This window comes from Vombatus ursinus, unplaced genomic scaffold, assembly GCF_900497805.2.
Source record: "Vombatus ursinus unplaced genomic scaffold, bare-nosed wombat genome assembly UNPS02007156.1, whole genome shotgun sequence".
In the NCBI taxonomy this organism is placed as follows: Eukaryota; Metazoa; Chordata; class Mammalia; order Diprotodontia; family Vombatidae; genus Vombatus; species Vombatus ursinus.
Genome location: NW_020946934.1, coordinates 13,799 through 27,723, shown reverse-complemented (window position 1 = coordinate 27,723; position 13,925 = coordinate 13,799). Strand labels below are relative to the sequence as shown.

At 40.2% G+C, this 13,925-nt stretch overlaps 1 protein-coding gene across 1 annotated transcript; it reads left to right on the top strand.

Moving 5' to 3' along the window:
- The first annotated feature begins 1,983 nt into the window (after positions 1-1,983).
- Positions 1,984-13,448, top strand: LOC114033432 (melanocortin-2 receptor accessory protein 2-like). The gene is made up of 2 exons (XM_027848936.1): positions 1,984-2,077; positions 12,081-13,448. The coding sequence occupies exons 1-2, from the start codon at positions 2,028-2,030 to the stop codon at positions 12,475-12,477; spliced, it is 447 nt and encodes a 148-aa protein (XP_027704737.1). The 5' UTR covers positions 1,984-2,027; the 3' UTR covers positions 12,478-13,448.
- The last annotated feature ends 477 nt before the right edge of the window (positions 13,449-13,925 follow it).

Here is a 13,925-nt window from a genome sequence, read left to right as displayed (position 1 = left end):
GATAGATAGATAGATAGATAGATAGATAGATAGATAGATAGATAGATAGATAATTAGATTGATAAATAGGTAGATGGATAGATAGATAAATAGGTAAAAAATAAGTAAATAAAAAGACAGACAGACAGACAGACAGATAGATAGATAGATAGATAGATAGATAGATAGATAGATAGATAGGCAGGTAGGTAGAAGATACAGAATTTTTTTAGCACTGTATGCCAGGCTCAGTGTTAAGTGATGGGGATACAAATACATGAAAACTTCTATTTTCAAGATTACATTCTAAAAAGTGAAGAGAAAACACAAAGAGGAACTGGGAAAAAGGGGGTAGGAAGGTACCTGTTGAGGGCGAAGGGTCAAGGCCGTAGGTAAGGAGGTACAACAAACAACTCCAGAGAACTGAGTTGGGCTCAGAATGAAGAGAAAGACAATTATAGGTAGCTCCTCAGAGGTTCCTTAGACAATTTTAATTTTCTCATCCTTTCATTTCAGAAGGTTTAAGGAGGAGACTAAGCTGGTAATTAGGAAAGAAGAGTCCAGTGCTAAAATGAGGAGTTGTAAACAAAGGACACAATGGTAGGGTCAGCCAAGAGGCTGAGGTCCAGTTGCCACCTTTTTACCTCGAGGCATATTGCCAGACCTGCTTTTATTAATAAACTTTATTTACTCATTTTTTAGGTAGCCACACTCAGAATTGCTGTCTCAGCTTGAAATGTTGTTTTCGGAATTGTAGGATTCCATAGTATTGGACCTATTGTAATAGGGCATAGTATTTTGAGTTCAAAGTCTGGAGACCTGACATGAAGGGGAAACACAAAACAAAAAAATAACTTCTATAACAATTAGAACAGTTCAAAAGTGGAATGTAGAAGATAGAATATGAGTAGGTGGTGGGCTCCCTCTCTCTTTAGAGTTTGGATGACCATTGTTGGAACATTGTCAGGCTATGTTAGAAGTAGCTAGGTAGCTCAGTGGATCTCATGGTGGACCTATAATCAGGAATACCCAACTTTATATATGGCCTTAGACCTTAGCTGTGTGACTCTAAGCAAGTCATTTAAGCTCATTTTCCTCATCTGTAGTCTGGGGATAATAATAGTCTTTACCTCCCAGTGTTGTTTTGAGGATAAAATGAGATAATATTTATAAAGCACTTTGCAAACCTTAAAGTGTTATATAAATGTCAACTATTATTGTGTTATCTAAGCCAACCTAATGCATATGAGTTGGACTAGATGACTCCTAAGATCTCTTCTATCTCTCAAATTCTGTGATTCTGTTGTCCCCAAGGCTGTTATTTGATGACAGCAGATAAGTGGCAAATATAATTATAACTTGGGTTTCAAGAGGATGTGACCTCTAAGAATATCATAGTAAGTCAGGGATGGGGTTGGAAATAAAATAGTTATTGATTCCTTATTAGATAAGTATGCCATGCTACTGGTAAATCATGAAAATAGTCATTAAGGGCTAAGGCCAAAGACATTTAATGGTGGTTACTGAGAATTTAATGGCCTCATATACAGCCAGCTCACACAAGCAACACATTTAATTCTGAGGAAATGACCTGTGGGAAGGTAAAGAGTTTAGGTAATGTTTTTTTAAAATTTCATTAAAAGTTTTCACTTTCCATGCTTTGGGCATAGCCAGACAGTACTTGGATTGGTCCACCAAAGCACCTTTAATGTAATAATTATATTTGCAGAATGTTTTGCTAATGTTATCTCATTGTGTTTTCACAATAACCCTTGTGAGGAAGGCAGATTAAGCTCTTTTTTATTCCCATATCATATATGAGGAAATTGAAACTTAGAGAGTTTGAAGTACTTATCCTGAGTTACACACTTAGTCAGTGGCAGAGCCAGGATTAGAATCAAGGTGTTCCTATGCTTTTTCCATTGCCTTTAATGATAACTTGTTCCTCCATTAAAAAGCAGAGGTGAAATATTAATTCATTTATTAACTGTTTTGCAGATTCCATTGTCATTGGATTTTGGGTTGGTCTTGCTGTCTTCGTGATTTTCATGTTTTTTGTACTGACCTTGCTGACCAAAACAGGAGCACCACACCAAGAGTAAGTTGAATATTACCATCTGGAATAAACCATATGCCATAGGCATATGCCTCATTGGAGGGGATTACCACATAAGGAGTTGCCTATGTAATTCTTTCTTCAAAAATCTTTAATAATACCCCTTTTGTTGTATTTGTATCTCTAGCACTTAGCACAGTGACTGGTACATAATAAATGCTTATTTATGAACTCTTATCAACTCAACTTATAAACTTAGCAACTTTTATCAAACTCTTATCAAACTTCTGTTTAGTTTCTTTTTTCCTGGTATCTAAAGTCTTTAATGTGCAGCTAGGTGGCACAGTGGATAGGGCCTTAGACACTTACTAGCTGTGTAATCCTGGGCAAGTCACTTAACCCTGTTTACTTTAGTTTCCTCATCTGTAAAATGGGCTAGAGAAGGAAATGGCGAACCACTCCAGTATCTTTGCCAAGAAGATCCCAGATGGGGTAATGAAGAGTTCAATGGGACTGAAAAAGGATTAAACCACAAAAAAGTCTTTATTAATTTGGAACCATCTTCTCTTTCCAGCACTATCTCATATTACTCCCTTGTAGGTACTATGTGACTCAGTTGAACTAGACTACTCTTTGACCCCAACCCCGCTTCTGAACATACCCTCTACTTTCCAATGCATCTCGGCACATTGTTCCTAGGCCTGGAATGCCCTCCTTCTCCTTCTTCACATGCTGAATTGTTACTGGTTCCTTAAACTCCAACTCAAATGCCACCCCCTCTGTAATGCTTTCCCATTTCCCATGTCAATAGTGACCTTCCTCCTCAGGCCTCACATAGAGTCTGAGGGGCCATTAGGTGATGTAGTGGATAGATCACCAGGCCTGGAGTCAGGAAGACCTTGGTTCATTACATTCTGACTGGTGACTCTGGCCAAGTTGCTTCTTCCTAAGTGCCCCAGGCAGCTCTTTGAGACTATAAATTGCAGAGAAAGTACCAAAATGGTAGAAGGCATTTTGACACTGGACATTTTTTACACAGATGAAATCACAGATCTGGGTGCCTCTCCTTTATGCTTCTCCTCTTCCCCAGTAACCCATCCAATAAAAACATTTGCTTAGATTCTCAAATAGATCAGTGATTTCATTGATGGAACATTCCCTGGAATGATTCAAATTATCACCTAACTATGCCTGCCCATGTCCTCCTATAACTGCCATAGGGGATTTATCCAACCTGCTGGAGACCTCCCTCACTTTCTTCTGACACTCCAAGGATACCAGCAGAAGTTAGAGGCCTTCAAGAAATTACTCTTCCTTACTGAATAATTAATACAGTTACATACTGCCTTTCAGTAGGCTTATGTAAGGCCACACTTGAGTAGTATGGCCCAGGTACACAATGGAAGGGAGCCTCCAGAGTCACAGGTGTCACCTCCCCATTTTATAATTGATGAGCTTGAAGTCTAGAGACATTAAGTGACTTGCCCAAGTCACCCTACTAGTTAGTGGCAAAGCTAGGATTTGAGTCCAGGTTTTCATGGTTCTAAGTGTAAACTTATTCCACTCTACTATGCTGTAGCCTTCCAGTTCTAAAGCTATTGGAGTTTCCTTTTAATGTGATGTGCAGCCGATGAAATGATCTTCCATTCCAAGGTCAAGTAGGTTAATAGCATCCCAAGCACTGGTGGACTCTGAGAATCTTTCAGCTCATCTCATTGATCCCCAGTACAAACAATTTCAGGAATAACACAATCACTGAAGACTCAGTGATCCTTTGCAAGGCAGGGGAGAGAGGAAGACTGCTATTGTAAAGTTAATGTTGCTTTTCTATGAAAGCCATTAAGCAAAGGAAACTGCAGCTATGGCAGTTTTTGCCATTGCATGGGAAAATGCTTTTCTGGGGGATTTTATGGAAGATGAAGAGCTGGCAATTTTTTCCTCCCCACTTTCATAGCTAAAAATTCATTAGCTTTATTTACTGCTTATCAAAGCAGTATCTCTTTTTCATCAAGAATTCTCATGATGGATATAGAAAAAAAGGACTGGAATAATTTTTTCGTTCTTTGGACTTCATATCTGAAAAGTAAAACCAGCCTCCTCCCTATTGTGACCCTCTTATTTTACAGATGAGAAAACTTAGGCCCAGGAAGGCCAAGTGATTCAGCAAACATTTATCACATCGTCTCTCAGTTTTGCCTACTGGCATCTTGTCCACAATAAAATAAATTAACATCATTTAAATGCACCTCATCTTTGATTTGGAATATTGGACTTGGGTTCTTATGAGCACTGGTAGAAATGAAGCCAAACTCCTTTATTCTTCCATGAGCTGTCATTAAGCTGAACATCCCTAATGCTAACCCTCACCCCAAAATCCAAGGAGGCCCATCCCAGGAAGCCAAGATGAGGAGGGAGTGCATTCCAGGTATGAGAAACAGAAGAAATGCCTGGAGTCAGGATACGGAATGTCTGGTTTAAGGAACAGCAAGAAGGCCAGTGTTAATGAATCACAGAGTATAGTTGTGTGTGTGTGTGTGTGTGTGTGTGTGTGTGTGTGTGTGTATGTATGTGTATATGTATGTGTATGTATGTATACGTGTGTGTGTGTGTGTGGTTGGGGGGGGATTTAAGGTGTCAGGAGACTGAAAGTGTGTTTGGGGTGAAGGGAGGCGGGTTATGAGTAGCTTCAAATACCAAACAGAGGATTTTATTTTTGATCTTAGAAATTATGGGGAACCAGGCAGAGTGTACATAGAGATCAATGCTGGGAAAATGCTTGTTATTTCTACTATTTCCCTTCTCAAGTTCTGAAACCATATTCAAACCAACTATGCTATTTTTGCTGAAAGAGATCTGTCAATCTACTCCCCTACAGCTCCACTCACTCTCCTTGTAACTTTTAGGACCACAGTGCTCTGTCGTGGCCACCATTTCCCTACAGTGGTTGTCTCCCCCAATTAGAATATAAGTTCTTTGAGGGTAGGGACTGTCTTTACTTTTTTATTTATATTCAGTCACTATGTGCTAGCACATAGTAAGTGCTTCAGAAATGCTTTTTCATTTATTTATTTTCATTTATTCAAAGGCTCCCACCCAAGGGCTTTGGTAAGGCAGTAACTGAAATGAACTGCCTGGTGAATAGAAATGCCACTCAGTGGAAAGGCAACTGTTCCTTGAGAAGACTTCATTATGCCACAGTGTACAACCACACCATCAGGTCCAATGTGTAAACTGATCTCTGTAGGTGGGCAGCTAGGTGGTGCAGTAGATAAAGAGTTCTGGGTCTGGAATCAGGAAGACCTGAGTTCAAATCCAGTCTCAGACACTTACTAGCTGTGTGACCCGGGGCAAGTCACTTAATTATGTTTGCCTCAGTTTCTTTATCTGTAAAATGAGCTGGAGAAGGAAATGGCAAACCACTTTGCCAAGAAAACCCCAAATGGGGTCATAAAGAGTTGGACACACCTAAAACAACTGAACAACAAGGTGAGCTTGTGTGCCCATTTGTGTGCCCATTTATGATTTAGCTCACAAGCTCTCTGTGCAAGGTCTATTTTCAACTCACTTCTTCAAACAGTGGGGCAGCTGGGTGGCACAGTGGATAGAGTGCTGGGCCCAGGTTCAGGAAGACCTGAGTTCATATCCAACCTTGACTCTTAACAGCCCTGTGATCCTGTTTGCCTCAGTTTCCTCATCTGTAAAATGAGCTGGAGAAGGAAATGGCAAACCACTCCAGTATCTTTGCCAGAAACCCCCCAAAAAGGAGTCATGAAAAGTCAGATACAACTGAGAACAACTAAAGAACAACAACTTTTAAACAATAAGTATTTGTCAAAAGTAATGTATGTCTAGCACCATGCTTTAAACATAAAACATGGTCTTGACCTCAAGGGGTTTATAACCTTGTTGAGGAGAGACTAAATATAACTAAATATTCAAAATGAGAGAATAATGTACCTGTTTATGTTTGGTATATCATTAGCCTTTGTTAGTATTTAACATCAGTTGTCAAAATATCAGAACTTTCATGGGAAAAGGTTTTGTTTTTATTTTCTACATGTTTTTCGTTTTCATTGAACCAAAGAATCTCCACAGGAAGGCAGAAGTCCCTGGAGCCAACGGTTCAGGGAGCTCAGGTCTGTTCAGTCTCCATCCATCTTATGTTGGTTGTGAGCCCAGGAATTAATTAATGGTCAGTATGATGAGACTTTCCTCTGCCAAAATCCTCCTCTGATATCTCCTCATGTTGTGGAGGTAACCTTTGGGCCTCAAAGACTATGCCACTTTCACAAGCCCTGGCAAGAGCCACTAAACAGGAAAGCCTTCATGGATGGGCCTATCAATGGATTGTCTGTCTAACATCTTACAAGCTCAAAAAGCTTATAACAAGAAGGTTTGCCAAATGATTATTATTATTATTATTATTATTATGGTCACATCAAATCATAAATATGATATACCATTTTACAAAGGGATTGCACTTTGCCCTATTGGTGTCAGTACTAGCACTGATGAAATTGTGCTCCTTGAATTACTGAAGCATAGGAAGTATAATAATAAATATTTGGCAGGGAGGAAAGGGACTGGTGATTTTATCAGTGAATTGAACTCCTGACATGGAAAGTCTCTTCATCAATGGGACTCAAACAACTCACCTATGACTTGGAGTTTTAAAGAGTTGCTTAGGGGAAATGAGCAATTGAATGATTTGCCCATGGTCAATCAATAATCATTTAATCAACAAGCGTTTATTTACCATGTGCTAGTCAGTATGCTAGGTCCTGGGGAATACAAAGACAAAAACAATTTCCCTCAAGAAACAAATTTCTATTGGGTTGAATGGATACACGTAAGCACATACAAAATAATGAAAGGTAATTTTTTGCGGGGGCAGGAAGGTTAGGCACTAGGAGTTTGTGGGAACCAGGAAAGACCTCATGTAGAAGGTGGTCCTTGAACTGAGCTCTGAAGGAAATTAGGGGTTGTAAGATGAGTAGATTTCAGCAAGGGGCTTAGCAGCCTTTGTGAAGGCACAGCGTGCTACAAGAGACTGAGTGTCATTTTCCAGGAACAGTACAAAGGCCAGTTTGCCAGGATTGTAGAGTGTGTGAATTAGCCATATGGTTAGTCAACTCATTCACATGGAATTATATTTAGTTTTTTTTTTTTAAATAGTATTTTATCCCCCCCCCCCGCCAATTACATGTCTGTTCTTTAGTTGTAAAGCTTCTAACTAGCAAAATTGTAACTAAAAAAAACTGGAAACGATGGGAAGATTAAAAAAGGACAGTTGGGTTCATAACTGCAGTAAACATAGATTTCTTATTTTTTTTTCTCATAAAGAAATATGTATCACTGACTATCAAGAAACTCTGCTATGAGACACTGATGGAGTGGAAAAGTCAGCAGCGAAGAAGCTGAGTGGAAATAAACAATCAGGAGTGTAAACTAGTAGGAAGGATTCAGCTGCTGATTGGAAGAGGGCCTTGGCTTTGAGAACTCCTCTTGCAAAGAGAGTTGAATTCTGGGGCTGTTTGAGTTTATCGCCTGCCAGCATCCTCTAAAGCTCTGGCAGAGGTGCCTCGTTCTTCTCTGCTGCCTCTTATGTTTTGAGAGGGAGAAACAGAGGGGGAAAATACATTTTTCGAATAGTTTTGCAGTCAGCTCTGTTGTAAGGAGAGGCTCAGAGCTGATTGGACAAAGTCAAACCCCATTGAGAGAGTTGTCTGACTTGTCGGCCATACCCAAGGAGTTTTGCTGTGAGCTCTGCTTTCTTTTAAAGAGACCTGAGTGGATAAGAATTGATTAGACCAAGAAGAATCCTGATGTGTGAGGAGCTAGTTGGACAGCCAATCTGAGTAGCTGGGCAGTTTCCATGACTTCAAGGCCGCTGCTTGTTACTACAATAGCAAAACAATTTCTCAGCACCTCGTTAAAGGTGACTGTTAGGAAAATAGGGAGAAGGGGGATAAGAGAGCAGGGGGATGATAGAGGGGAGGGCAGATAGGGGTAGGGGGTAATCAGAAGCAAACACTTCTCAGGAGGGTCAGGGTCAAAAGAGAGAATAGAATAAACAGGGGGGCGGGATAGGATGAAGGGAAATATAGTTAGTTTTTCACAACATGACTACTATGGAAGTATTTTGCATGACTATACATATATAACCTGTATCGAGTTGCTTGCCTTCTCAATGAGGGTGGCTGGGGAAGGAGGAAGGGAGAAAATTGGGAACCCAGAGTTTTAGAAACAAATGTTAAAAATTGTTTCCACGTGCAACTGGGAAATAAGATATACAGGCAATGATATAGAAATCTATCCTGCCCTACAGGAAAATAGAAGGGGAAAGGGATAAAAGAAGTGGGGGAATACAAGGGAAAGCAGATTAGGGGAAGGGGTATTCAGAATGCATGCCATCTTGAGGTGGGGGGAGAGCCAAGATGGGGAAAAATTTGGAGCTCAAAATCCTGTGGAAGTGATTGTTGAAAACTAAAAATAAATAAATTAATAAAATTGAAAAAAAAAAGGTGACTATTAATTAAAAGAACTTGTCACTGCCACATTCACTGATAGAGAGTAAAAGAGAAAAGGATTTTCCTACTACAAGAGACCAGAAGAGAGCTAGCAGAGGAGTGGTTTTGTGGGGTACAGATTATTCCTGAAAGCCTTGATATCAGAGGGTTGTGGGTTGCCCCAACCACATGGCTTTTCCTTTCATTTAGCTCCCTGCTAGGTTTCTAGAAGTGCATGCCCATTCTTTCCCATGGACGTGGTATACACTGGTAGGAGAGTGTGACCCAGATTTATGGGTATACTTATTTATGCCATGATATGATTATAATAACTATTGTTTTAACATTAAGGAAATATTTTATTTGAGTTAATGGTGTTATGGTGACTGATTCTGTGTAGATAAGAAGCTTACTTGTGGTAGCTCAGGAACTACAATGGCACATAGTAATAGTATATCTCTCCCTTCTCCCCTTCCCCCCACCCCCTAGGATTTTGAAAGGGTACTGAGTAGTAACTGCTTAGTACTGATCCTTCTCTGGTAAGCCTTGACCTACAGGTGTGAGGGTAGGATGAAGTGAGCCAGCCAATCCAGAGTGCAAGAGTGAGGATTACTATATTATAATGTTGTAGTAGGGCAGGTAGGTGGCACACTGGAGTTAGGGAGACCTGAATTCAAATTCTACCTCAGACACTCACTAGCAGTGTGACCCTGGGCAAGTCATTTAACCCTGTTTGCCTCAGTTTCCTCATCTGTAAAAACAGCTGGCGAAGGAAATGGCAAGCCACTCCAGTATCTTTGCCAGGAAAACCCCAAATGGGGTCTTGAAGTCAGACATGACTGAACAACTTACATCTGCATTTTCAGGACATTAGTAATCAATGTTTCATCCTGGTCCCAACCAGGAGAGGGAAAAAATAGGTCCATCTTCTGTACTATTGAATTGATGCTTCTTTCTTGGGGACTTTGAGAGCAGCATTTCATAATTCTCAGCGAAATAGTCAGAGCTATATCTGAGAAGCAAGAACAATTGAATATCTGAAGTCTTTTTACACTCATGTGACTCCATCAGCTAGATCAGAAAATGTCAGGCCAGAGGAAGATCCTTTATTGAAAGGAGGGATCAGTACTCAGGCTGATACATGGCTCTAACAGTGAGGAATTATGTGGACCTAATTGCTATAAATATGCCTTCCATCAAGGCTCACTTTTTCCTAGGTGCCATCTTATCTCATTAGCTCATGGGGAGACTAGATACTTAGTCCCTTCAAGCAGCTTTTAAACCCCTAGGAGAGGATATGAGTAGGAAAATTCACTTTCAGCAGGGACAAAAAAACCTATTTAGGTTTGCCTTAGAGCATATAACCTATTGGCATCTCCCCTCAATGATTATCTTCATACTTTTATAGCTGATTTCACCCAATACATACCCAGGGCCCATGAAAACACTCAGTGACAGAGGTGGAGAACACTTTGATGGATGGCAAAACTAAGGCTTATGGAAAAAAGTACTTATTCACACTTACCTAGCTAGTCATCATGGTGTAGTGGACCAATCTTACTCATTCTTCAAGACTGAGCTCAAGTGCCGCCTCTCCAATGAAGCCTTCTCTGATTCTCTCCCCTACTCCCAGTTAGCATCAACAATGATCTCTCAATCTCTCTCTCTTTCTCTCCTTGGAAATTTCACTGCACTTTGTAGCTTTTTTTCATCCTTGTCAGATTCAATTTTTCTTGCAGTTTTTCACAGTCACCTTTCTATTAGTTTACATACCCCTTGAAAGGAGACAGTTGTATTTCATTTATTGCTGTTGGTAACCAGCAAGTAAAGAGTTTTGCACATAGTAAGTGTTTATACAATGTGAAGTTTATTGGATTTGTTCCATATCATGGTAGGTGACATGGTTTAATGGGCAGAGAACGGGACTAGGAGGCAGAGAACCTGCCAAAGTCTAACCTTGACACTAACTAACCTGAGATTCTGAGCAAGTCAACTTAAATTTTTTTAAATAAGCATTTATTATCTCTCCTCACTTCCCCACCCCCAATGAAGATATATTTAAAACATTTTTATTTTCAGTTTCAGATTCTCTCCCTCCCTCACTCCCTTCCCCACTCATTAAGGCAAGAGATACAATACTAATAATGCACACCCCATTGAACATTAAAAAAAGAAAAAAACCCTTATAATAAAGAAAATATGCATTGTCCAGCAAGACAAATTCCTGCATTAGGTTCACCCCCAAAATCTATGTCTTATTTTATATTTCCAGGCAATCACCTCTTTGGCAGGATAAGTGTTTTTGACTTCAATTCTCTGAAATTCCTTGATCAGAATTCTAACATTTTTCAAAGCTGCTTTTCCGTATAATGAGTGCGGTTGTCATTGTCTAAATTGTTTTTCTACTTCTGTTCACTTTGCATGCGTTCAAAGAGGTCTTCCTAGTTCCTCTGAAACTATTTCATCATTTCTTATGGGATAATAATATCTCATTATATTCATAAACTATAATTTGTTCCAAGTCATTTTAAAGAAATGAAAACCTTATTTGCTTCAATTTCCACATAGGTAAGCTGGGGGATAATGATGTCTTTAACCTACGTCACAGAGTTGCTGGGAGAATCAAATGAGATAAAGATATGAAGATGCTTCAGAGAGCACAAAACATAAAGCATAAAAAGGGCAAGGTATTATATTTGGGTACCAGATATGTGGGGCATCTAGATGACTCAGTGGATAGAGCACTGGGCCTGGAGTCAGGAAAATGTGAGTTCAAATCTGGCCTCAGATACTGACCAGTTATGTCACCCTGGGAAAGTCACTTAACCTCTGTTAGCCTTAATCCACTGGGAGGAAATGGCAAACCACTCCAGGGTCTTTGCCAAGAAAATCCCCTGGACAGTACAGGCGTCCTATGGTCCATTGCATCCAATGGTCACAAAGCATCCAATGTGACTGAACAACTCCTGATATGTAGTACATTACAGTATACTAGTTAGCTAGGTATTTGTCTTTGTATTTCTACAATGATCCAGGAGGGCCTCCTTTTCACATAATATTACTAATAGCTAACTATATATATAGCACTTACTATGTGCGGGGCATTGTGCTAAATGCTTTAAAATTATTATCTCGTTTTATCCTTACAACTCTGTGAGGTAGGTTACTTTTAAGCTATTATTATCCCCATTTTGCAGACTAAATTGCTCCCCTGTCTTGAGAAGAGTAACTTGCATGGACTTTAGCTATTATTTCTGTTGTATTTCAACCAATCAATTAATCAAAAAGCATTTATTAAGCACCTACTGTGAGCCAGCATGAGCACTAAGGATGCAAGGAAGGTAAAAGCATGGTCCCTGCCCCCAACGAACTCATCTTCTAATGTGGGAGACAACATGCAAAAATTGTACATTCAAGATCTATGCAGTCTAAATGAAAGTTAATCTCAAATCTCAAAACCATTGTGCTAGGCACTGAGGATATAAATTTTGGAAATGAATGATGTATAATGTACATAATTTGCTTTTTCCTTTTAGAAATGCAGAACCTTCTGAAAAGCATTTTCGAATGAATAGCTTTGTTACAGACTTTGGAAGGCCTCGGGAGCCGGATAAGATATTTTCTCGCCCAGCAACCTCTGAGTCCAGATTTCTCTTCCATTGCTATATCAATGAAGTAGACCAGTTGGATAAGCCAAAGACAAGTCACAAAGCGACTGCTGTGGATGCTGATGAACTCTTCCAGGAGGGATCCCGAAGCAGCGGGAGACTAGAAGAAGAGGACCTGACCCAGATGAGCAAATTCAACATCCCCAACTTTGTGAACACTGACCCAAACTCCTCCTTTGGGGAGGATGATCTCCTGATTTCTGAGCCACCAATTGTTCTAGAAAACAAGCCAATAGCCCAGACCTCCCATGAAGTCCTAGATTAAGAAACATTTGCTAAAGGAATGTCATAGGTCCATGTACTGCTTCACAAGGGATTTTCTTCATGGGCAGCTTCAGATTTGTTTCAGGGGTGTGTGTGTGTGTGTGTGTGTGAGAGAGAGAGAGAGAGAGAGAGAGAGAGAGGGAGAGAGAGAGTGTGTACTTGTTTGGTGTTTTGGACTTTTTTCGGGGAAAAGAATTTAGACTATCACACTTTTGGCGGGTTGGAAATGGTTTAATCCCTTGTAAATTGAGAGGCAGTCTGCACAGTGGATAGACAACTGGATGTAGAGTTAGAAAGACCACATTCAAGTCCTCCCTCTGACATACACCGGCTGTGTGATCCTAGTCAAGTCTCATTATTCTAGGCAACTCTAGAAGACTGGGAGTCTTAGAAAGTACCAGCCTGCTTTGGTGGAAGGTGTTTCTCATCCAGGAGTTCATCCCCTTTATCAAAGAAGTCACAGGCCTAGTTCCTATCCTATGTATTATACTAGTTGGTTTAAGTCCTTATAGGCAGGGCTATGTTAAGCCAGTGTGAATGAATGAATACCCTCTCCTCTCCTGTTCTGGGAGTCTACAAAAAGGGCCTTATCACTGGTGGGCCCTTTGCCCAATTATTAAACATAGCTCTTTGAGTAGTGGAGGCAGTAGGGGTGTGCCTGAGGGGTGAGAATCCATTTCCTAAGAGCATCACAGTTAGCCATTAACCAAAGTGTCAACTGCCTTGTCCTACACCAGGTGTTCTTACTCAATTGGATATACCTGCTGTAATTTCCCCAAAGAGTGAGTGGTGGGACGTGGCTGGTGTCGGGCTTTGTGTCTGTGATACAGACCTGAATTCAAATCCTGCCTCAAACACTCTTTAGTTGTACCAATCTGACAAGCCATTGAACTCAGAACCTCAGTTTGCTCATCTGTAAAAGGGGATGATGATGATGATAATAGGATCCACTTCACAGGGCTGTTGTGAGAATCTATTGAGATAATATATGTAAAGTGCTTTGCATACCTTAAAGTGCTTTATAAATGTTAGCTATTATTACTACTATTGCTATTATTATTTTTAAATTGCCTTTAGGATACATCTGACCAGCACTCCTCCTCACAAGAAGGTGCTCAAGCTTAGTTTGTCTGGCTTTTAATAGGGCTGTTTCCTGCTGTTAACCCTAGCTAGTCACACTGTCTTGTCATCATGGTTGCCATTTTCTATAAATTGATAGAAAGCATTCTTCGTGGGCCAGTTCTCCTTAACTGGCCAAAGCATGAAGTTGGGTATTCTTGCCAGGACAGGGATTTTGGACCCAGAATACCACGGATGCTGTACAAAACACCAGTGGCAATTCATTCACATCCCCAAATATCCTGCATGTATAAAGCAAGCCTGAAGCCTGGGACAGAATGGAATTCAGCTTTGCTCAGACAGAGTGGCCTGGGAGGCTGACTACTAATT